The 25,007-nt window shown below is 41.0% G+C and overlaps 1 protein-coding gene across 2 annotated transcripts; it reads left to right on the forward strand.

The window, feature by feature from the left end:
- The first annotated feature begins 1,338 nt into the window (after positions 1-1,338).
- On the forward strand, positions 1,339-23,982 carry LOC117435462 (FAST kinase domain-containing protein 4-like). 2 transcript variants are annotated; one of them, XM_034058631.3, is made up of 11 exons: positions 1,339-1,490; positions 3,056-3,544; positions 3,982-4,305; positions 4,942-5,116; positions 5,804-5,961; positions 6,047-6,157; positions 7,691-7,835; positions 10,121-10,366; positions 10,501-10,612; positions 10,927-11,041; positions 22,478-23,982. In XM_034058631.3, the coding sequence occupies exons 2-11, from the start codon at positions 3,107-3,109 to the stop codon at positions 22,577-22,579; spliced, it is 1,926 nt and encodes a 641-aa protein (XP_033914522.3). In that variant the 5' UTR covers positions 1,339-1,490; positions 3,056-3,106; the 3' UTR covers positions 22,580-23,982. The 2 variants fall into 2 exon arrangements, with proteins under 2 accessions (XP_033914522.3, XP_058868947.1); XM_059012964.1 differs by lacking the exon at positions 1,339-1,490 and adding an exon at positions 1,536-1,641.
- The last annotated feature ends 1,025 nt before the right edge of the window (positions 23,983-25,007 follow it).

The raw sequence follows: 25,007 nt of genomic DNA on the forward strand, positions 1-25,007 counted from the left end.
AGTCTCCCAAAGAAAGTCTCTACTTATTTGATAAGAACTGATACTGGATACAACTCCCCTAATTTATGAAATGTTCAGTACGACTGCCAGGTTTTCTTATCATAGAAAGACCTTGGATTCAAAACTGCGGACTACAAGTAAATCTCACTTTGACTGCCAAAAAGAACCTTCCATATCTAGCACCGCTCTGCTTGCAATAAGGGCAAGGCTATTTTTATGTAGATTTATTGTGTACTAAAATTATTGAATTCAGTTTACACTTTATTTGTCTAATATTCCAACCTAACAGTTCCTGTTTTTTATTGCAGTAAAACCTAAACCTAAACTAAACTAAACATCTATATTCTTTAATTTAATAGATATTGTAATGTCTAAATACTTTTTGTTTAATTGAAGACAAACTGAACTAATTCTTAAATGAAATGCTCACTCCTGCTTTTACAGTCTATTTGTATTACAGTAGAGCCTTAAACAAGCAAAAACACTTGTTAGTTTAAATATTATGTTTCTTATTAGATCAAAATACTTAAAACATATTATTTCTCTTCAGAGAGTTTTATCACTCTATTAGGTCAGAATACTTTTTTTATTTAAAACCTCTATGCTTATTTTTAGTTTCAAATATCGTTCTGTCTAAAAAGGGTTACCCTTTTTGTTTTTGCTAATTTGCAATACCTAGCCTCCGTGTTTAGTTCCCCCAGATGCCTGCTTCTTTCAAGGTTACAGACTTCCACTCGTAATAGTCTGACCGGCTTCCAAGAGTGCATGTGCACTAATGACAAAGGCACACAGACAAGCTTTTTTTCTAACATTAACACTTGTTCAGTTTTCTTAGTTCAAATTGTTGTGATAAGCAAAAAAAGAAGCAGCGAAAGAGAAGTTGTGGGTTTCTTCTTTTCGAGTCCAGATAAGTGTAGTTTATTGAAGGTAAAAGTTCTGAGTTGCAAAGTTACAACCAGACATCTTAAAGGTTACATGGTGACAACAGTTTGCAGGTATCCTCTCTCCAAGCACGGATCAGAGCAATACCAAGAACATTTCAATATTCTCAGTTTAAATGCAGTCTTTCAGTGACATCATGATTTTTCTTTAAACCAATCAGACAAAGACACAAATCTCTTATCACTTGGTTAATTGTCCATTGTCCTAACCCTAGCTTCCAAGCATCTGGTTCAATCCAGTTTCTCTGTGAAGTAGCTAGTTTAATATGTTTAACAATGTGTTGGTACCTCTAACACAAAAACAATGATCCACCCTTAATGGCAAATGCCTTTCTTGTTAGTTTCACATCAAAGGATATATATATATATCTAAAATGGGGCTAATCAGCTGCTCGCTTTCTTTTTCGTTTCAATGGTACTTCCGTGGTAACAAACACCCCTATCACGTGATTGGGGCTGTGTGGCGTTGCCGTCACGCTAGATGTCATCAACCCGCGACACTGTGGTCTCATGTGGGTGTCGTCTGTCTATCTTTGACAGTGTGAAAAGGTGAGTTCTGTTGATTAAAACATAAAACACGTTCCAGAATACTACACACAACAAGTACAGCATTGGTGATTAAAGAGAACGTTGTGTTATATTACAGCCGCTTTTATCTAGCAGTTTTGTTGTGATATATACACCGCTTATTACTGGCAAGGTCAGTGCAGATCATTAGTCAGGAAGCAAAAAGTCAAATTTAATGCTTAGATGCTGTTTAACGTTTAAGCGTGGTTATCAAGGTCACCAAAAAGTTTTAATTTGTAGTTATAAAAATGAAAGTTGTGATTGTGTTCAAAACATAATAACATGGCAATGTTGTGTGTTCGCACTGTGTTAATAGGTACAACTTTTAATACTGCAACTAGTAGACTGACTGCCTGTGTGTGTAAACCATATGCTTTTACCTCCTTCCCTAGTGTAACACACAGGGAATTGATTTGTAGAGTTGTGGCAGGATAATTATCCACCCGAGTCAAGTACAAATGAAGTGTGGAAAACAAAAACGAGTACAATTATAAAGGACTTGTGAGAAGTAAGAATACTGTTATTACACCTTTAACTGGACCGTGCTGCAGTGTAAGAACCGTTAATTTACACTCGGGACATAACGTTAAAAGTGGCAGAGGTTGGGTGTGATATCACAGGGATGAAAATATAACCCCCATTGCATAGTAGTTTGATCCATTCCTCGTTTTACTATCAGTTTAATGAGACACACGTCAAATTGTTACCTATACACTGTTGATAATCAAGCTCTGTGTAGAATTGGGGGAAATTGCTATGCAGTATGTGTCTTATTTCCACCCCTGCATATCATCATTTTATTTGTTTTCCTAAATTGAAAATCTACACACTTTACTAAAAGGTGTGTCTGATGAATGTGCTGGTACAGGTCTTTCATTAAATAAGGCAGATGTTAGTGGCCCAGTAAGATTGTTACTCCCACTAAGGCAGCTAATTCCACTGCTGCCAGTAGCTGCACAAAACAAATTCTTAAACCGATAAAATATAATTATACATTTTCTTGCAGCCCATATGGTAAACTACTGGCAGTAGTCTTTTAGGATATTTCTAACTGACAGTAGAGGTTTTATTGGTAATAAAAAAGGCTACCATTAAATTTTCTAGCCTTCTGGAAATTGATAAAGTTAATGCACAGTGGAGCATTCCACTCCAATGCTTGTGACATAATAATAAAAAAAAAATGATATGTATCTTCACACAATGTTTAAACTGTGACAGGTTAAACTGTTTACTAGACTGCCCTTGTGTGTTTGCAATTTGCTTTTTACCTGTAACGCAAGGGAAGTGAACTTCCAACATTGTGACAAGGTAGTTGTTGGCTTTTTTGGTGTTTCTTACTGGTAGTAAAATACCCCTAAAAAGAAAAAAAAAAAACAAAAAAAAACTATACAAAATAATGAATCTTAGTATTCTGGTCATGCATGCAACCTTCAGCGATATTGTGTTACCTGACAATAAGGTGAGGTGCTAAAATTGCACAGCTACCTGTGGCTATTTGAGGTATTTTCCTTTTTTCCTAGTAACGCTCTCCCTCTCTCCCCCGCCAGGTACACTGAGATGAGGAGGCATTGTTTTAGAAAGCACTAGTTTGAATACTCATGTCCACTCGGTTGTTGGTACGCTGCATTCGTCTCCTGGGGTCCAACTCCCTGGGGGTGTCTGCCCTTCCTGCCGCCTGCAGGCTCCCCCTTACCACTTCTGCCCCTCCTCTGGCTGCCGTGACACTGCGGCTGCACACTTCCACCAGTGGGGGGCGTAGTGAGGGGCAGAGGCTCGCCCAGATCCAGGCCCAGGCCCAGGAGGAAGGGTTCCTGCGGAAGCCCGAGCGCACAGAGCTAGACGATTTGATTGATGGGGCTGGCAGTGTCGAGGAGCTGCTGCAGGTGTGGGCAGAGAGAGGGGGCACTGGGAACCAGGCCGCCACAGTCCTGATACAGCTTGCACGTCTCTCCACCACCCCTGAGAGCAAGACCAACACTGCGGAGATACTGCAGGATCGTAGGTTCCAGCAGCTGCTGCAGACTGTCGACACGCAGGTACATGGGATGTCTTTTTTTATACTGTGCTGTATAGTTGTACAGTTGACCCTGTCTTATGGTTTTACTCATGTCTTCACTTTGGATAGGCAAGAGGACTGTGAAGCGAAACTCAGAGTATCAATCTTTTACTACAAGACACGGGCAACTGTACATATTAACTTATTATAAATCATGCTTTAACTATAAAGAAAAGAACACAGTACATATTTAGAATGCAATTGCTGCTGTTTTATGTAGCCTATTTATTAAAAAGGGGAGGGGTGGATATCCAGTAGATTAGACTCTTTCAAAGCTGAAGACACATATCTTGATATTGGGTGCTTCGTTAGTTCCCCTTGTGATGAATACATTTACCAGTAAACACTGTTAGCTGATGAGATTGTAAGCTCTGTGGCCGGTTGACAATGTTGTTCTGCTGCGTGTTGTGCTGTCAGATCTCCTTGGTGTGGAACGGCACTCTGGTTAATCTACTGAGGAGCCTGTCCCAACTTGGGGTGTCCCCAGGGGAGCCAGCCGTGCGCTGTGTCCAGAATGAGGCTCACTGGCGGCTGCGACGGCTCAGCTACCGGCACCTGGTCTCGCTGGCGGACTCCTGTGCCGGCCAGGCCCGCGATGAGCAACAGAGGGTGCTGCTGAGTGACGTGGTGAAGCAGCTGGAGCTGCGCTGGACTGAGATCAGCGAGCCCCGCAACGTGGCTCTGCTCATGGGCAAGCTAGGGCACCTGTCTGGGGCACTCATGGACCGTCTGGAAGACAAGGTAATGACACGGAGGGAAGGGAAAATAGGAGGAGTAGGGTGAGTTAAGGAATGGGAGAGGGGAGGGATTGTGATATTAGGGAGGGGGGCGAGGAGGAGAGGGGCAAGAGGAGGATGTAAGAAATGTTGGAGATGGATTTAAGGTATTGGGTAGAGGATAGATGAAGGAAGGGGAGAGGAACAGGAGCACATTATTCACTTAATGTGTCAAACAAAACTACATGTGATAGTTATTGCTGTCCCATGTTAACTTGCTTATCCTTTCTGCTTTCACACTGGCTTGAGCATACTGTGAAAACAGGAGCAATATAGCGGTATTAACTGAAAACATTACTGTAGTTCTTAGAAATCCAAACTCCTCCTCTGTTGTTGACTACACTTTTTTTCTCTGTTAGATCCCCTCTCTCTGCTCACCCATTGACCCTCTCTCCGTCTTTCTATTCTCTCTCCCCTTTCTTTCTGCTAACCCTCTCTCTTTCTCCCTGCTCACAAACTGAACCTGTCTCCCTTTCTTTCCCCTCTCCCCTCTCTCTCTGTTCACACACTGCCTCCCTCTCCTGCTCTCGCTGTCCCTTCTCTCTCTATCTCTCTCTCTCTCTCTCTCTCTCTCTCTCTCTCTCTCTCTCCCCCTCTCCAGGCTCTGGAGCTGGCGGAGCGGTTCTCTCCGGAGGATACTCGGCGGGTGGCCCTGGCCCTGGCAGCTCAGAGCCGGCGCTCGGTGCCCCTGCTGCGGGCGCTGTCCTACCACCTGGTGCAGAAGCATGGGATAGAACTGCAGAGCGGGCTGCTCGTCGACCTCGCCTTCGCGTACGGTGAGTCATCACATGGGAGGACAGGGTATCTTTGACTTTTCTGTAGTTTGTGTGAAATAGAAACGGCTGCTGTTTTATGTATTTTAATGAATAGAGAAGTCCTTTCATGTATGATAATAGTGTTCCAACATGGTCTGTAACATTGTCATCATCACAAGCATGCTTTTTTTTTTTTTCAAAGAGTACTACTCTATAATAGCATAATATTATGCTATTAACTACAGTATCCCTTTAAATAAATACGTTGATCATGCTGCCTCTGCCAGGTTATCATTTTATTGTATATAACATTGTTTTGAGACTATAAAATCAGCGTGATCCATCTGTACGGGTTGATGGTCAGAAAACCTGTTTTTCTAATATATAATTCATTACATTCCCCTCCGACACACAGTTCCGGATGCCTATGAAAAAGTGACCTGCCAGGCTTTTTTTAATTCCTAAATCCTGGGATTGCAAACCCTTGGTTTAATTAAGTTGGTTGTCAGACTATTATCTGATGCTGTGCTCTCTCTCTCTCTCTCTCTCTCTCTCTCTCTTTCTTTCTCTCTCTCTCTCTCTCTCTCTCTCTCTCTCTCTCTCTCTCTCTCTCTTTCTTTCTTTCTTTCTTTCTTTCTTTCTTTCTTTCTTTCTTTCTCTCTCTCTCTCTCTCTCTCTCTCTCTCTCTCTCTCTCTCTCTGTCCCCAGGCAAGCTGAATTTTCACCAGACCCAGGTGTTCCAGCGCATTGCCAGTGACCTGCTCCCCCGTGTGCCCGAGCTGGGTGCCAGCGACATCACACGCTGCGCCAAGTCCTTCGCCTACCTCAAGTGGCTCAACCTGCCACTTTTCGAAGCTTTCGCCCAGGTGAGGATCTGGGGTGCCCTGGTTCATTCTGTTCCCCCTCTCCTGACTTAAACTCTCTCTCACTCACTCTCACTTTCTCTGACAGCATGTCCTTGTGCACAGTGAGAAATACAGCATCCCCCAGATGTGCAACCTGGTCCTGGCCTTCGCTCGCCTTAACTACCAGCCCATCAAGGGGGATGCCTTCTACAGCAAGGTAGGGGCTGCAGCATTTAAAACTGCTTGAGAAGGGGGCTACAGCAATTTGTTTTCAGCACATTAAGGGACTTTGACCCAGATTCATAAAACTATTAAGATGGTGGGTGTATGTACATATTTAATTAAATACGTTACATACTGCATTCAATACAGCCATTCCATCAATAACATTTAGGTGCTCAATGATAAATACAACATTTTAAATATATAATTCTCACAATGTTAACAGCTAGCTGCTAGGAACTATAACTGAACTATTTTAATAATGTTTGTACGCATTAAGCCCGACTAAACATGAAACAGTACTTTAGTGTGGATGCTTTGAGCTGGATTAATTGAAACATTTTTGAGTACGGTTCTCGAGAGCGGTTATGTAGTGTGGACAGGGCCTTAGACTCCTGTTTGTACCCCTCTTCTCCGTTTCAAACTTAAAAATAATGTTGGGCTCCCGAGTGGCGCATCCAGTAAAAGCACTCGCTAGAGTGCAGGATGCGCTCTATAGCCTGGACGTCGCGAATTCGAGTCCAGGCTATTCCACAGCTGACCGTGGACGGGAGCTTCCAGGGGGCGGCGCTCAATTGGCCGAGCGTTGCCCGGGGGGAGGGAGGGTTAGGTCGGCCAGGGTGTCCTCGGCTCACCGCGCACCAGCGACCCCTGTAGTCTGGCCGGGCGCCTGCGGGCTTGCCTGTAAGCTGCCCAGAGCTGCGTTGTCCTCCGACTCTGTAGCTCTGAGGCGGCTGCACGGTGAGTTTGCAGTGTGTAAAGAAGCGGGCGGCTGACGGTCCATGCTTCGGAGGACAGCGTGTGTTCATCTTCGCCCCTCCCGAGTCAGCGCAGGGGTGGTAGCGGTGAGCTGAGCATAATAATAAAATAATTGGGCATTTCAAATTGGGGAGAAAATAATAAAAAATAATTGGCAATGACTAAATTATTAAAAAAAAAAAAAAATAATAATAATGTTACTAGCACTTTGTTTGACGTCATATTTAGATTTCCCCCTGACAACAGATAAAGGTTGTTCGCATTCAGAGTAATGTGTTTATGTTAAAACAAAACATACAGTACTAATAGCATAGGGACAATAGTAAAAGTGCTTACGGGGCACAGTCACATAAGTTTTAAAAGAATTATGTTTGTTGTATAATTGTAACAAGTTTCAAATCTATAAACCGCAGAGTTTTTCAGTTAGTTATTTTTTGCACACCTAATCGATTCTCTTATCAAATTGAAATAGAAATGTTAAACCTAGCTTATACACTTTAATTATAAATGTATAATTATTTTGTTGGGTTAAATAGCCATGATAGTTCCATTCTCGTCATCTCAAGTTACAGCAAGTACATTCATGTTTTTTTTTTATCATTGCGCACCCCCTCCCCATCTCCCCCTTTATATTTCCGGAACGGCTGGAGTCTGTGCCCTGAAGATTTTGGACATTACGCTACCCTGGCATAAGGGATGCTCTGTGCCGAAAGGCTGGGGGAACACTGCACTGACGTGGGGTGACCTCTGCTCCTCTGTTCCCTTGCAGGTCCATGAGAAGCTAGACAGTGCTCTGGGGCAGCTGGACCCCTACATGCACACAGACGTGGTGTGGTCCCTGTGTGTCCTGCAGCAGGCCAGGCCCTCTTACCTGCAGAGCGTGCTGGAGCCAGACTTCTACAAGAAGCTGACAGGTGCGTGAGAACCCTTAGAAAAGTGTACATAGCAAGTGTAATAAAGCACAGTGAAAGCTTTGTAAAGCACAGAGAGGTATGCATATTAAAAACATACCACGCAAACCATGGTAAACGTCATAAAATGCAAAACTGCTAAATTACTGTGCACATTTACAGTGGTAAACTTTTTTTAAGGGCCCCAATAGGGTGATTTGTGGCATGTTTGTTATCTAATTGAAAGCATGTTCTGTCATTTTTAAACATGGAATTCTGATATGCTTATGCCTTGTTCTCACAGGCAAAAAGAAACTGTTTGAAAAACATTTGGGTCTTTTAATTGTCTAGTTTGAAACTGAATTTTTCAGGTCACATGTTTATTTGTTTTTTTATAGATGAGAAGTGGTATAAATTGTAATTATTTCTGCAGTAGAGTTGAGGAATTTAACTTGTGCAATTCTCAGTCAATCTTTCCCATTATGCAATTCCTAGTGCTTGATATAAAGTCAGTTACTCAGTTGACTGGTGTCACAGAACATTGTCCACATGTAAATTCAGTCTGGTGTGAAGCCAGTAGTCATTTATTATACACAGGGTGTTTTATTGAAAAGTTTACCCAGTAGTAAATTAGAATAATGAAATTAGAATAGAATAATATTCAATTGCCTCTTCCTTTTCAAGATGTGTATGAACAGAGGGGAATCTAACAATAGTCAGTGTTAGTTGTGACCTTGGCTGTCGTGTGGGAGCTTTAATAAAGTGAATCGCATCAGTTGAGTGGGAGCTGTAGAAGAATGAATACAGGTTTTATTCAAAGAACACTTTTATTTTTTTTAATAAGTGAATAGGTATGGTGTTAAACATCAGTGTTTGTTTTTGGTTGAAAATCATACAAAATGTGCAGAGAATTATTTAAAGAAAAATATCCTTGTGAAAGGATAGCGCCAGGAATGAGACAGAGTCAGGGAAAGCTGCATAAAGCACTGTTGCGCATATTTATTAAATCAACAAATGAAACACTGGAACAAATAAGCAGGCACAAGGGCCAAAATAAAAAGTTAAACAAAACAATACTGACCACAAACACTAATGTCAGGCTGGGCATTCACTTCACTGACCAACACAAAATGCAACACACACAGTGAAACATTCAAATACTCCCTTCAACAAAAAGGCTTTCTGGCTCCTTTTATACGCGGCCACTCCCCAATTAGCACCAATTACCTAACTGGGGAATGGTCACACCTGTGATTGCTGGCAGGGACAGATTGAACCCCATTCCTGCCAACCTTACATTCCCTCACACACTATTTACAGCAGCAGGGCTACTGCCCTGCCACAATCCTGTTGAGGAATATGGGGAGCCACCGTCAAAGCCGTCCGTTCATAAGTTAGTGCAGAAATGGAGGGAGACTGGTTCTGTGCAAAACCTCAGCAGCAACTGCGAGCTGTGTACTTGAACTTAATACAACAATGTCAGCCATGTATAAATGCCATTTTCAATACCTACTGTAGATGTGTTTTTATATTTACATAAAGGTGTATTTTTCTTAATTTCTTAATTATACTTAAGCGTCCAAGTTTCTAATTTCATTGTTCTAATTTATTATTGGGTAAACTTTTAAATAAAACACCCTGGTAGTGGCATAATCTAAAACCCCAACTGTGCAGTATGCTATTTAGCATGTAGGGGGCAGCATATTATCAGTTTCTAAAAAGCCTGAGAATTTGTTATGAAGATGCATTTCATGATTGAAATGGCACACTTGATTACTTAGCAACTGCAGACTGAAGAATTGCATATTCTAATAAACCACTGCCGACACACATTTTAATATACATAGGCCTCTGTCAGGTACTGGGGGGCATACTCCGTGGCAATATAAATTACAGGCACGCAGACAATACAGTACTACTAGCTCTGGGTACTCTCATTTTCCGATATCCAGTTTAGTTACGTGACACTTCCCAGAATTTATGGACACATTGTTGTCTACAGGAAGAGAAAGAAACAACACGTTTTGGTAAAAGTGGTGCTGCTCCTTTTTTAACTTTAGATGAAAAACACGACTATCGCTGATAGTAAGATAACTATTTTTAAGTACAGGGTAGAAATAAGACTCCCATTGTATAGAAGTTTGATCCATTCTTGGTTTTAGTTTCAGCTTGTTACCTGTACACTACGGCTAGTCAAGCTCGTAGTGAAACTCATTTCCATCCCTGCAGTACAATAAATACTCAAGACTAAGTTCCTATCATCACTGATGTGTAAATGAGTGCTTGTTTGTTTGTACTTGCTGTTGCAGGCTCAGGTGGCTCCTCGTCACGTGATGAGAACTACATGCTGAAGCTGCTCCACATAAACACCACGGCGACACTGGAGTGCCCTGAGTACAGGGGGCCGGCCCTACCTGCGGAGGCCTGTATGTACCCCGGGGAGAGGAAGGCTTCGGCGCTGCAGAGCGGACTGAGGGAAGCGCTGAGGGGGCTGGTGGGGGAGCAGCAAGGCTTGTACCACTCGGCTCTCAGCACAGTGTATGGCTGGACCATCGGTGAGCACCGAGCATCTCCCAACACTGCAAATTACGTTGAAGGGGTTATATCATTTATCAGTTAAAGTAGCTTTCTTTTCAAGAACAGGCCCGTATCTGCTCCCTAATGAATTGCTCTGTTTTTCCCTTTTAAGATGGTGAGTTGGTTCTGAACTCGGAGAGCAAACCTGTCCCACTGAAGGATCTGGCTGCTCCACACCTCCCACAGGCAGGGGGCGCCACACCACTGCCCCCAGGGGCCAAGAGGTTAGCACTCAATGAAAGACTCCTTGTGGGATCTGACTGTATTGTGACAGTTCAAAACAGAACTCCAAAAAGAACAGTAGCGTTGTAAGATAAAATAAACATAAAAATATATTTTTAAAACAAATTATTTATTAGTTTTTTTTTTTTTTGTTTTGTTTTTTTGTTCTATTCAGATTTTAGTATCTTATGAGAGACAACACTGGGGTCTTTTTAATTGCTGTAGTAATCTTTTATAAGGGATACCCTAGTCTGAATACATGCCTACACTCTGCCCCGCTAAAGTGTCTCCCTCCCTCTCCCCTTCCTGTTTGCAGGATAGCCCTCCTGGCCTGTGAGTTCCCACATTACAACTCCAGAAGCAAGGACCTCCTGGGGAGGTTTGTGATGCAGAGACGTCACCTACAGCTGGCCGGCTTTCTCACTGTGGATGTAAGTGCATTTTTAGCGACTGGAGTTTGTATCTTCAACATTTTATGTCAAAGCAGTGGCACTGAGCACTCAGGAGCTAGATATCAAATTAGCTGTTGCTTGTTTGTCGTGGGTGTGTCAGGGATATGTTTCTCCATTTAGCAGCATCCCAGCTAGTCATGTGAGTGTCTGATGATACATCACAAACCATGGTTCTGCAGTGCTGTCCAGGCAGGGTGTGTCTCTCTCTCTGTCTGGCTGATGAATAAAAACAGGTGTTTTATTGCATATAGATAGGGCTTATGATTTTCGGTGTTTTAGCCTGACTTTTTCTACTCTCCTTTAAGAATTCAGTTGATACCTGTTAAGCCATTTGTGTATCTCAGTCACAACTGAGAAATGTGTAAATAGTAAAATTGATTTCATTCACAGTTTTCTTTTTCTGTGAAACAACTATATTTATTCATACTTCAGCCTGAATAAATATGTATTTGTGGCAAGCTCAATATAGGTAACAAAATTGCTGTCTCTCAGCCTAAAGAAACATTTGACCAATATCCTGTTTTCCAAATGTTTGCAAATTGTTAGAAGCAGGATTATAATATATACAGACGTGCTCAAATTTGTTGGTACCCCTCCACAAAAAACAAAGAATGCACAATTTTCTCTGAAATAACTTGAAACTGACAAAAGTAATTGGCATCCACCATTGTTTATTCCATATTTAATAGAAATCAGACTTTGCTTTGGATTTTTTATTCAACATAATATTGTAAATAAGAAAACAAATGAAAATGGCATGGACAAAAATGATGGGACCGCTAACCTAATATTTTGTTGCACAACCTTTAGAGGCAATCACTGCAATCAAACGTTTTCTGTAGCTCTCATTGAGACTTCTGCACCTGTTAACAGGTAGTTTGGCCCACTCTTCCTGAGCAAACTGCTCCAGCTGTCTCAGGTTTGATGGGTGCCTTCCCCAGACTGCAAGTTTCAGCTCTTTCCATAGATGTTCGATAGGATTCAGATCAGGACTCATAAAAGGCCACTTCTACTTCAGAATAGTCCAATGTTTTGTTCTTATCCATTCTTGGGTGATTTTAGCTGTGTGTTTTGGGTCATTATCCTGTTGGAGGACCCATGACCTGCGACTGAGACAGAGCTTTCTGACAGTGGGCAGTACATTTCGCTCCAGAATGCCTTGATAGTCTTGAGATTTCATTGTGCCCTGCACAGATTCAAGGCACCCTGTGCCAGGCGCAGCAAAGCAGCCCCAAAACATAACTGAGCCTCCTCCATGTTTCACTGTTGGTATGGTGTTCTTTTCTTTGAAAGCTTCATTTTTTCGTCTGTGAACATAGAGCTGATGTGACTTCCCAAAAAGCTCCAGTTTTGACTCATCTGTCCAAAGGACATTCTCCCAGAAGGATTGTGGCTTGTCAATATGCATTTTAGCAAATTCCAGTCTGGCTTTTTTATGTTTTTCTTTCAAAAGTGGAGTCCTCCTGGGTCTTCTTCCATGGAGCCCACTTTCGCTCAAAAAGCGACGGATGGTGCGATCAGAAACTGACGTACCTTCACCTTGGAGTTCAGCTTGTATCTCTTTGGCAGTTATCCTTGGTTCTTTTTCTACCATTTGCACTATCCTTCTGTTCACTCTGGGGTCGATTTTCCTCTTGCGGCTGCGCCCAGGGAGGTTGGCTACAGTTCCATGGACCTTAAACTTCTTAATAATATTTGCAACTGTTGTCACAGGAACATCAAGCTGCTTGGAGATGGTCTTGTAGCCTTTACCTTTACCATGCTTGTCTATTATTTTCTTTCTGATCTCTTCTGACAACTCTCTCCTTTGCTTTCTCTGGTCCATGTTCAGTGTGGTGCACACAATGATACCAAACAGCACAGTGACTACTTTTCTCCATTTAAATAGGCTGAATGACTGATTACAAGATTGGAGACATGTGTGATACTAATTAAAGAAACAAATTAGTTTGAAATATCACTATAATCCAATTATTTATTATCTTTTCTAAGGGGTACCAACAAATGTGTCCAGGCCATTTTAGAATATCTTTGTAGAATAAGCAAGAATTCATCTCTTTTCACAGCTTCTTTGCTTTATTCTATGACATACCAAAGGCATGCAAGTATACATGATAAAATAGCTTTTAATTTCATCACTTTTCAGGAGGAATGAAGCATTATTTCAATGAGCTGTAAGGGTACCAACAAATTTGAGCACATCTGTATATGACAAAAAAAACAAAAAACAATCAAACAGTTTCTGTAACTCACACTAAAGGTAGTTAGAATCTTGATTATAGGCCAGTTTACAAAGCTTTTGCTCCAGCTCAAAGTACAACTTTTATATTTGAAACAGGAAAAACTGTTGATACAGAACAAAAAAAAAGACGATAGATTTAATCCAAATATAAAGCTTGTGTTATTTACACGTTCAGTAATATGTTCAATGTGATATCTGGCACTGCATAGCTTCTGCAAGCTTCACAATGTCTGGTTTCTACTGTGTTACGGCCAGCTTCATGCAGTCGTTGAGATGAGAATCAGTCAAGCGTGACTTATACCTTGACTTGAGGATTTTCATGGCAGAAAACGAAGTCTCGCACAAGTAAGTTCATCCAAAACAAGCACTCATGCGAAGATCAACTTCTTTCAAAAGCGGGTACTTCCATTTCTTAGCAAGTGTCCAAAATGCCTTGTGATCAGACCTTCAATACCAAATCATTGGGCACCATTGTCACTGCAGTGTTCCACCACATTGAAGAGTGGTTATTTCCGTCTCTAGTGCAGCCTTGTCACTGCAGTGTTTCTTGGCTGCAGTTTCACTTGTATCAGTGTCCAGGAATGGATTTTGAAGGAAAATGGCATTGGCTCGATGAGTCTAAAGGCCTCGAATCGTTTCTCAAAGTTGTCTGCAGTTTTCTTGATGTGTTCAGCATACACCTCCCTGTGAGGATGAGACCCTCACTGTAATATTGACCTGCCTATTATTGTGATTGTTATTCTACTGGCGATAGCCGTGGTTTATTATGTGTTGATCAGGCATGTTTGATATATGATGGTGTATTGCTGTATTTAGATTAGGGCACTTCTCTTAATGAAGTTGACATAGCTGTACATGTGGAACAAGGGCTTTGTTATAGCCATATGTTCAGTAATCTTCCAAGAGAAGGGTAATGCTAATTTTCAGTCTTTACTGGTAATAGTTGGGGACTAGATCATAATAATGATAATAATAACGAGTGTGCATAGATAGCCACAAACACACATTTCATGTCACACTTCCTCCCCCTGCTCTGCCACTATATATATAGTTCTGGGACAAATATCCGAATATTTGAACAAATATTTTGGCATGCATTTGGATATAAAAATCAGATGTCCGTATTCACTAAAAATATCTTGCACTTATTTACTGCCTCAACAGAAGTTGTGGGACAGTTTAAAAAATGGCAAATGAAAAACAGCTCCGTGTGATATGTGAGATTAATATATATACAGTGCCATGAAAAAGTTTTTGCCCCCTGTCTGATTTTCTGCATTTTTGCATATTCTTGACACTGAATGTTATCAGATCTTCAACCAAAACCTAATATTTGATAAAAGGGACCCTGAGTGAACAAATAACACAAAATTTGATACATATTTCATTTATTTAGTGAAAAGATGTGTTTTAAGGGAGAAGCGAAACCTGCGTAGTGTAGGTGACTGTTTTATATTGAGTGGGAGTTTATTCCAATGAAGGGGAGCCAGGAGGGAAAAGGAACGGAAACGGGATTGGTCACAGGGCGAGGGTGGGACCGAGAGGGACAACAGAGTTTGAGAGCGTAAGGGACGGGAGGGAACATAGTAAGTGATAAGTGCAGCCAGGTAGGGTGGGGCGAGACCATGGAGGGATTTATAGACTAGAGTAAGGAATTTAAATAAGCAGCGATAGTAAACAGGGAGCCAGTGTAGCTGGAGGAGAGGAGGGAAGGCCAAGGAGGAGGGAGTTGCAGTAATCGAGGCAGGTGAAGATGAGAGCATGAACCAGGAGTTTAGTGGCAAAGAAAGAGTGGAGGGGTGTATTTTGAGGATGTTAAATAGGTGGAATCGGCAGGTGTGTGTAGTGGCCGAGATATGATCAGCAAGGGAAAGGGTAGCGTCAAAGGTGATGCCGAGGTTGCGAGCAGAGTTACCCGGAATGAGGGACAGGGGAGGAAATGAAATGGTGGGGGTGGGAGGGGAAGAAAAGGATTTCAGTTTTTGATGGGTTGATGAGGAGGTATTGGCGTGCTATCCAAGATTGGATAGCAGTCGGGCAAGCAGTTATATGGGTGGAAAGGTCAGGGGTGAAGGAAGGGAAGGAAAAGAAAATCTGGGTGTCGTCAGCAAAGAAATGGTGGGGGAAGTTAAATGAAGAGATTAGAGCTTCAAGGGGTGAGGTGTACAGAGAGAATAACAAGGGTCCGAGGACAGAGCCCTGGGGAACACCAACAGTCAGAGGGGAGGGGGGAGAGGTGAGGCTGTTGAAAGCAACAGCAGAGGTGCGGGAGGATAGGTATGAGTGCAGCCAGCTAAGGGGTGTTCCAGAAATGCAGAGGTTGGAGAGGGTGGAGAGGAGGATGGGATGATCGGCTGTGTCAAAGGCAGAAGAAAGATCAAGGAGAATGAGAATTGGAGAGGCCAGCGTGGGAAGAGTTGGCCAGATGATTCTGGACAGTGAGGAGGGCAGTCTCCATGGAATGGGAAGGACGGAAACCAGATTGGAATCGGGGGTAGAGGGAGTTGGCGGATATGTATTGTGATAGGCGTACGTGAACTAGACGCTCAGGGAGTTTTGAAAAATATGGAAGGAGAGAGATTGGGCGGTAGTTAGCAGGGCAGGCAGGGTCGAGAGTGGGTTTTTTTAACAGAGGAATGATGGTAGCTGATTTAAAAGCGACAGGGCAGATACCGGTGGACAGGGAGGCGTTAAAGAGGGAGACTAGATAGGGGAGGATAAGAGGCAGTAAAGGGGATCTGAGGGAAGCAGGGATGGGATGCAGGGGGGAAGTGGTTGGGTGGGCCTTGGAAATGATGGAGGAGAGCTCAGAATAAGATGTGGGGGGGAAGTCAGTAAAGGGGGCATTAGGAGCAGATGGAGGTAGAATGGAGAGCTGGGGATGGGGGCTAGTCTGGGGGAGAGTCCGGAGGTGTAGACGAATAGTACTGATTTTGGTTGTGAAATAGTGAGAGAAATCACTAGCAGTGAGGGTTGGGAGGACTGAAGATTGGGGTGAAGGAGGGGGACGGAGTCGTTTATTGAGGGTTAAGAAAAGCTGACGGGGATGGGGAGCCAAAGCAGTGATGAGAGTTTGGAAGTAGTCATGTTTGGCTAGTTCCAAAGCAGAGAGGAAATTAGAAAGGAGAGAATGATAGGTTTGGAGGTTCAAAGGTGAGGGATAGGACTTCCAGAGTCGCTCAGCCCGGCGCAATGAACGTCGGTCTGATTTAAGGGAAAGAGTGAGCCATGGTTGAGAAGGCCTATGTGAAGGAGAATAAGGACATAAGGGGGCTAGGGAGTTGAGGGAAGAGGATAGCGCACTAGATAGGGTGGCAGAGGCTAAGTCCGGGTGAAGGGAAGAGAAGTCAGAGATAGAGGGAAGCAGTGCAGAGGAGAGGGAGATTGAAATTCAAGCTCAAACTAACCCTGAGCTCAGTGCTGATCCTTTTAGTACAACCCATACGTCACAGGAGCAAGATTGGAGCCTGGATCCATGATTGGATCCCTTCAGTACACTGGCCCCTGGCTATTCAAGCTTGTTGTGTTCAGTCTACTTATCCATTTACTTTCTTTTATTCTTCTATAGGTCACATTGTCTAATTTTAGCTGTTCTAATACTACAAACTTTTTACATAATTTATGTCATGTCCTTGACTGGTGAAGTGCTGTACTGTTATACATACTACTATACATTCATTTTCTTATTTCTAATTAATGAAAGGTGGTTCTGAATTCTTTTATATAAAGTTGTTCCAGTCTCTCCAAGATATATTTTATTTAATCACATTTCACAGGCTATTCCATAAACAACGTTGCTATTTTTACAGTAGGTATTAGTTTTTAGTGGATATGTGTTGTTCTTATGTTTAATTTATATTTTTACATTTGTCCATGTATTTACACACTTTAAATGTACTAGTGCAAGTATTTGTAGAACCTATTCTGTCAATTATTCATTTAAGTATACTGTGAACTAAAATATCACCTAAATTAGCTTCTGTTTTGAATGCTACAACTGGGGCCTTAAATACTTAAATTTTTCTGAATTATGTAGAATCCGCAAGTGTTACCAAACTAACTAATGTGACTCTTTTGACCTTTTTATCTCTATTTTTATAATCTAGTAGATCATCTCTTTTTAGTTTATTCACTTTTCTTAACATCGGCTCTATAATTCTTTCTTTGTATCCTCTTTTTTTAAGATTTGTTTTTAATACATTTCTTTGTTTTACATAGTCACTTTCTTTTGAGCATATTCTTCGTATTCTTATTCCTAGACCCTTTGGGATTGCCCTTTTAGTGTGTATCGGATGTGCAGAGAACATGTGTAAATACTGGTGCATGTCAGTAGGTTTACAGAAGAGGTCAGTTTCAATTGAACCTTCTTCAAGTTTTACTATGGTATCAAAAAAATTATATTTCTTTTCTTGTCCATCGAAGGTCCACTTTAATAATTACTGTGTATTTCATTTGCCCTTTTATGAGACTGGAAAAGATTCTTCTCCATGTGTCCAAACCCCAAAAATATAATCTACAAACCGAAGGTATTCTAAAGGTTCTCGTTCCGATTTTCTAAGTAATTGTTCTTCCCATTTTCCCATGTATGTACTGGCAAAATGCATTCCTGATTTAGATCCTATTGCAGTACCATTGTTTTGTTTGTGATTCTTATCAGCAAATGTAAAATAACTGTTTTCTAAAACTATGTTGATCGTGTTCAGCACCTCTGCTGTTGGTATTGATTTATCTAGTCTATTATCTATTGCTTTTTGACAAGCTTGTAAAGTTTCTTTACGAGGGACACTTGGGTACAAGGATTTTACATCCATGCAAAATAAAATTGTATTCTCTGGAAGGTTGTGCTTTAGTGATTCAAGTCTTTTTAAATATATAGTATATATAATGTATATGCTGCGGGCAACATCACCCACGGGTTGGAGACCACTGATCTAGACTGATGCAAGTTGCTATTATTCCCAAATCCATTAAGCTGTAAACATGCTAATCTGCTTGCAAGCTAATTTGCAGCCTGGCGCTTGCAGTGCCGAGAAATGATATAATAAAGCTGAAACTCAGGTTTACAGCACTAGAAAAGCCATTTATCTCCCCAGCAAAGTCTTCACAGGACAAGTTATTGAGAATATCAGATATACTGTACTGTACAGAGGTGCCGGGCTGTACGTACCTATGTATATTACATGCCCCTTTTCCCATGTGCATACAGCTGATGTAGGTCTTGGAGAGCTAGTTTTTCATGATACTTGTAGCTGTATTTTAATTTTTACAGTCATGCCAGGGAGATTGATATGCTGCTAATGTACTTTGTTTATCCGCTGCTACCGTGCTCCCTGGCACACAGACCCTCCGGCCAGTGTGATTTATTGGTGCAGCACCACATCATCTCTAGAGGCAGAGGCACAGGGAGGCTTCTAGTGTGCTGCCAGGAGATGAGTGGTTTTAGTGCAGAGCTCTCAATGGCATGCAGTAGTGCATCCAAACCAATCACAACCATTGCCACTTTTTATTCTGAGGTATCGGAGAAATATGGCAAGCAGTATGCCAACCTCTCTGTCTTGGGCAGGCACAGAGGTCTGGTTGGGTTTTTCATAGTTCTAATATTTTATTTTAACAAAGGGAAGTTTCTGGAATGTCAGGGTGGTTGAAAAATCACCATCTTACTGTGTCATGTGGATTTCTGAGTCGCGGTTTGCATTAGTCTCCCAAGAGATAAGAACTGTCAAAAACGTTTTCCCATTGAGTGTCCTGGACTCAACAAAAAAAATGAAGGTCTTCAAACCATTGAAGCATTTAAAATAACTGTATATAATAACACAATCATGATTTGAAAGTTAAAGGTGTATTTATTGCAGATCACAACAATTCTGACCAAAACATGTTAAATGTACAAAAAAGCCACGTTTGAAAAAGATCAGCTTTTACCATTTAAACATGGAGGCACAACCAAGATAGACTTTTTCAAAACTTGACATGGTCCAGGAAATTAAATAGAATATGAATTACTAAACACATAATCAGAATTATAAAACAAGTAATCCACAAGATTGTTTATTTTATAAATACATAATATATTATATTACTCTGCTCTTAACTTGTGAGCACACAGCTACAGTTTTGTACTTCTAAAAAATGTGAATAAAATAGCAAAACCGAGACGATCTAACAATGTTATTGTTTCGGTCTGGGACAAAAAATGAACGCTGAAAACTGGGTCAATCCCACTTTTCCTGGGGCGTCTGGTAACCGCAGTACAAACTCTTAATGTTATGGTACACATCTTATTTTTTTGATTTGCTTATTTCATACAAAAAACAGAAAGCTAAAAAAAATGAGGTCATATCTTTTTACGTGGTTTACGCAGTACACAAGTCACAGTGTAATCACGTACTCACTGCACTGTGCTATGCAAACCTGGCTTGCTCTGAAAAGCGATCTCCGTTCATCATTTGAAAATACTGTATCCCAATTAAACGAAGTGACGTCCCAAAACAACATAAATAGCATTGGGAAGAACCATCTCCCAGAGTTGTATCCCATTTAAACAGCAATCCCGATTATCAGTATCTTGAGCGGTATCGCACTGCAAAAATGCCCAGCGGTGCCGCACCACGTCGCGTAGGTGTGTTCGGTCTTCAGTGTGGTTAATGGGTCTGTTCAGACCATTTACATTTGTTGCAATACAAGGTAGATCATACGACCTAGTCATTTTCTAAACGATTAACAATTTACTAAGAGATTATTTGAATAAACTATTACACATGGCCATCCCTATTAGAGAAAGACATTAGGATAAATAAAAAGTATTATAAAATGTAATAAGGACTTTTTAGAGATTCACAAAATAGCATATGCTCTATTGACAGGTACAAAAAAAAACAGATGTGTTCTGTTTTTTTTTTTTTTTTTTTACCTTTTTTCAAAAGCCAGTTTTTCAAGTAAACATATTACTAATGGGCTGCCTCTAGTTCTATGCAATAACCTTTCTCACATTTATTTATTACTCATTTCCCCTCCAGGAATATGTATTTCATTAGACATTTTGAAATACATTTTGAAGTGTTCTCAAATTGCTGATGTTTGACCTGGCACCAATTTAAAAAACAAAAACAAAACATGTCCCTCCCTTGACGTAAATCTCAAGGGTCCTCGGGGGTCCCACACCGCAGTCTGCTGGAATAACAACATTCCAGCACCATTGGTATATCCTGCCTAACTTTTATAACACTATCTCAGTAATAACAGCTGAGCAAGAAGTATCTGTCAGCTTGTCCTCTATACTGTCAGTTTAGTTTAATTCTGTATTGTTTATTGAAGCTGTTGAGATATGCATCTTTTTTTGCAGCAGCACACAACTCCTAAGCATTGTGTATAATTTTAGCTGGTTGAATCCAGTGGAAATAAGTAATAGTCCTAGCACAACCTGCTTTATCACGGAGTCTATCCAACAAGAACAAAAAAACACAGTAAATTCCCCTCTGATAAAATTCCCTGCACATTGTTAACAAGGCTTTCAATTGATTGCTGAGTAATTTGTTTTGCCACTGCTGCCATCTGTGTGTTCATTCTGCTTGTATTGTTCAGTGACGCACTGTAAGAACTTGTATAATTGGATGGAGATGGGCGCATGTGACTCTGGTGCTGCCTAACTTCATGTATTACAGACCTGACACAGAAAAGAATGGGAGAAAGATACTCTCAACTTGATCAGAGGTAGCCACTGAAAATGTATAAACATACATTATGGCTATGCCAAAAATCCACCTTTTATAAAACAAATGCTTACTTGCTTGTGCATGTATACTGTAGCACAGAAAACAAAATGGCCAAAACAGTTAAGCACAGAAAAGAACACAAAAAACTTTGACAAAAGCTGGAGCCTGGGTCCGCCTGTTAAAATCCAGTACATTGTTGAGTTTAGAGATCTAAACAGCAAAGGAGCTTAAACTCACATACACATACTCCCTTCCGGTGCAGCAGTAATTCACAAGCTCTGCAGCAAACCACAAAGCATCTTAATGTTCTAATAAGAAGGCGAATGAAAGACGTGCGCCGTTAAATCAGGGTGTGCTATTTAGGTCAATCCATTTACCTTGCTGTGTGTGGAGAGAGGCATCTAGAATGGGTCATGCTGTAGGACCGAACAGCAGTAAGGGAAGCAGAGAGCAGCCTATTATCCTGGAAGAGCAATGTGGGTTGAAATTCCCAACGGTTCACTTCACTATCAGTTACTTTTTAATGGGGGCCAGTGCATGAATATAAGTAAAACAGCAAAAGGTTTAATACTGTATTATACTTTACTGTATTATACCCTCGGTGAGCCATACTCAAAACAAAAAAGTTGTAATCAGAACTGTGAATTACTGATTGAATGGTTTGCATCAGTGAAAACCGCTGTTTAAAAAAAAAAAAAAAGGGGGTAGGTTAGCTCTTGTCTGTAATGTCATGATTAGAAATTGCCTCGAAGTGACCAGAAAATTGTAATAAAAAAAGAATAGTTTATCCATTAGCATACAATATGTGGCATGCATAATATTTGATCACAGTGACACCACTGCTATCTGATAAACCTTTTGAGTTTGAATGGCGGCTCTGAAAACATCTGCCACAGGGAGCTATGTGAGAAAAGAACTTAATGCGATTTTTCTTTTTGTTTTGTAGTTTTAATGCTGTCGTCTCAAATCTGGCTAATTACCCAGTATAAATATTTAATTCCTACACACTGCAGGTACTGCAGTAGAACTGCCTGCACACTGTACAGGTGTGGTCTCTCTAGAATGCATATTCTAAGAGACGGCTCTCCATAAATACTGTATACAGTGCTATACAAACTGTTGTTTTTCAGAGAAACTCACTGACATTTTCAAAAGAAAAAGAAAAAAGCATACAATTTGCTGGTGCAGTGCCTAACGCTTAACAAAACAAAGTTAGTTAGTTATTGAATATGCTGTAAGTTACCAAGGGTAAGTTATGCACCCTCACAGTCTGAATGCTCTGAATCTTTGCAGTGCAGAACTGCAATCTTCCAAATTTTCCTGTGAATTGATCACATGACTGAGGAGTGTAACATCCCTTGAATAATACCCACCCTTTGCTCCCTTTATACTCTCTGTGAAAATGATGAGCTGGAATGTTTTAAATAATTGTATTTTGTCTTTCTGCCTGTCCCCCTGCAGGTACCGTACTACGAGTGGCTGGAGCTGAAATCCGATTGGCAGAAGGTGGCGTACCTAAAGGACAAGATGGGGAAAGCAGTAGCTGAGGACATGGCAAAATAAATAAAAAATACCTGTATACTGAAACCTTATTTAAAAAAAAAAAAAAAAATTCTAGAAAGGAATTGTATTTTTATATTCCAGTTTCACAATTATAGACTACATCACCAAGTAACCATGCATTCACTTGTTAAGGTTCCAGAATCCTCTCCTGTCACCCAGACAACCACCTGCTTTCTTTGTTACCTTGGCAACTGGAAAAGCTTGGAATAAAGGATTGTGAAGACTATTTGTTTTGGGGGTAAAGTCCTGAAGCTCCAAATGGAGGTGATAATCTCATATGCTGTTTATGGACAATAATTTCACAGTACTGATTGACGACTGATTGGTTGAACTATTGAAGTATACATTGAGAATACACCATAAAAATGTATGCACTTGTGTAGTTATTCCATGAATGAGGATCAGTGAATGAAACACGATTCCCAAAGGGGTCGTTGGTTGTTTTTTTCAGTCCTCCTCATGAGTGAAGTAACCACAGCCCTCCATGGACGTCCATACAGTATTCTGTTTATATAACAAGTTAAATGTAAGGAGAAGACAGAATGTTTAACCTGAATTTGATCAAACCTTAGATCAAGCTCTGCATCTGCTTGGCAACACATCTTGATGGATGCAAATAGATTCCAAAAGATCCTTCACTAGATCCTTCAACATGTGTTATATAAAAATCTTATTATAATATTATACTTCTGTACGTGCTGTGTAAGTGATGCTGACCTACAGTACTGTTTATATCCTCGGACAGGGATGTGTGTGTTACTGATGAATCCTAAATTATATATATATTTTTTAATGCAGTTCTTCCAATGGCTAACTTGGCAAATAGATGTTGTTGTTAATTTGCAACACCCCCCCCCCCCCCCATCTGTGGGATAGCAAGTCATCATTATCAGACTAATGGCAAACCCAAGTGTTTTGTGATATCATCAAAAATGTTTTGAGCTCACCATTAGTCCCATATCGAATACTACTTTTCAATGGCCCTGTATGTTGGAGTGGCTATACAGTACTTACAACAGTTGCTGTTTTTCTCTATAGCTCTGTAGGGCTTAGAGGAGTTTGGGACCCCCATTTCCTCACTCCTGCAGCCAGCAATCCGCATGGTGTGATGGTTCTGACCTGTAGCAGGCATTTTAATAATTGCATTAAGTTTGCATTGCCACGAGTCAGTAGTGACCATTTATCAGGCATGTGCCTGTACACCACTAGGCTGGTTTATGTTTGGGATATAAATTACAGGCAAGCTGCAATGTTCATATAGTTCTCAGTTCTGCTTTCGTTTAAATTGTGTTTGAGCACATCCTTAGGTTACAAGATTTGTGCCAGCATTGCTTCAATTGAACACAGCTAAAATAATCATTAATGATGTATTCCTGGCTGAATTAAATATCCTGTTAAATGTTTGTTCTTTTTTTTTTTTGGTCATCCTGCTTGATGTTGCTATCTATATAGCATCCCATTGAGGCGAGCTTGCGTGTTTTGTAAACCACCTACCACTGCACTTTGAACGTCTAATTTCTCATAAATCATTTGGAATTATTAAAACATATATACATATATACGGAGGCTGCACTGTAGTTTTGCCAGCACTGCAGGCATTGTGTGTGCTGATGCGTCAGGGAGGCAAAATAGGCGGATCCCTGGAGCCAGCATTACACTTCAGCCATCAACATCAGGCAGAAGGATATCTACATCATCAGATGGAAGGAAATGCAGATGGATCACATTAGTTTACAGTAAAAGAAGCTATGTCTTAGTTGGAGTTGAGTCTAATATCAGCATGAAGTTTTAACACCTACTCTCATGTAATGGAAATCATACAAAACTGTATTCTATGATTCTCTCGGTCAAGATTGATCGTGGGTTTCATATAATAAAAAATAAAATAAAAAATGTCTGTGTGCCTAAGCTGCCGCTGCTGCTGCCACAGTATTGAATGTTTATTGTAATGGTGATTTGACATTGGCCAAGTGGTTAAAAAAAATGCGATAGTAAAATGTGAGAGATAATGTTTAAATCAGTGATGCGATGGAGCATAGGTGAGAGTGACAAGCTGCCCTTCAGAAACATTAACATTTTTGCCAGCTTTGTTTTTTAACTGCAGGCCAGAATTGGCATTCTGTGTATCCCAATTTAGGCGGTCGTGTGCTGCTCCAGCCATCAAGGAGTTAAGCCACACCTTGCTGTTGTGGTTGTTTATGTAGACATTGGCTTAATATACCTCCCTCCTGCTTGAAAGCTGCTTAACTGGTAGCATTAGTAGCTCCTGAGCTGGTGCACTGACTTTAGAGGCAGTGTGTTTTAGGCAGGAGAGTGATGGCCCAACAGCGATGGCGTGGTCTGCAGAAGACAATAGAGATTAATTAGGCAGGAGTTCCAGGTTGATGTGATGGGGGGCTGACATCTTCATAAAAATACTAGTTACCAA

Source organism: Acipenser ruthenus, chromosome 3 (genome assembly GCF_902713425.1).
Source record: "Acipenser ruthenus chromosome 3, fAciRut3.2 maternal haplotype, whole genome shotgun sequence".
Lineage (NCBI taxonomy): Eukaryota > Metazoa > Chordata > Actinopteri > Acipenseriformes > Acipenseridae > Acipenser > Acipenser ruthenus.

What these genes read in the sequence shown, in the direction of transcription:
- LOC117435462 (XM_034058631.3), top strand. Translation starts at nt 3,107, where the DNA reads ATGTCCACTCGGTTGTTGGTACGCTGCATTCGTCTCCTGGGGTCCAAC. An exon ending in CGACCTCGCCTTCGCGTACG is followed by an intron (nt 5,117 to 5,803) that starts GTGAGTCATCAC and finishes CTCTGTCCCCAG; the next exon opens with GCAAGCTGAATTTTCACCAG. An exon ending in TTTTCGAAGCTTTCGCCCAG is followed by an intron (nt 5,962 to 6,046) that starts GTGAGGATCTGG and finishes TTTCTCTGACAG; the next exon opens with CATGTCCTTGTGCACAGTGA.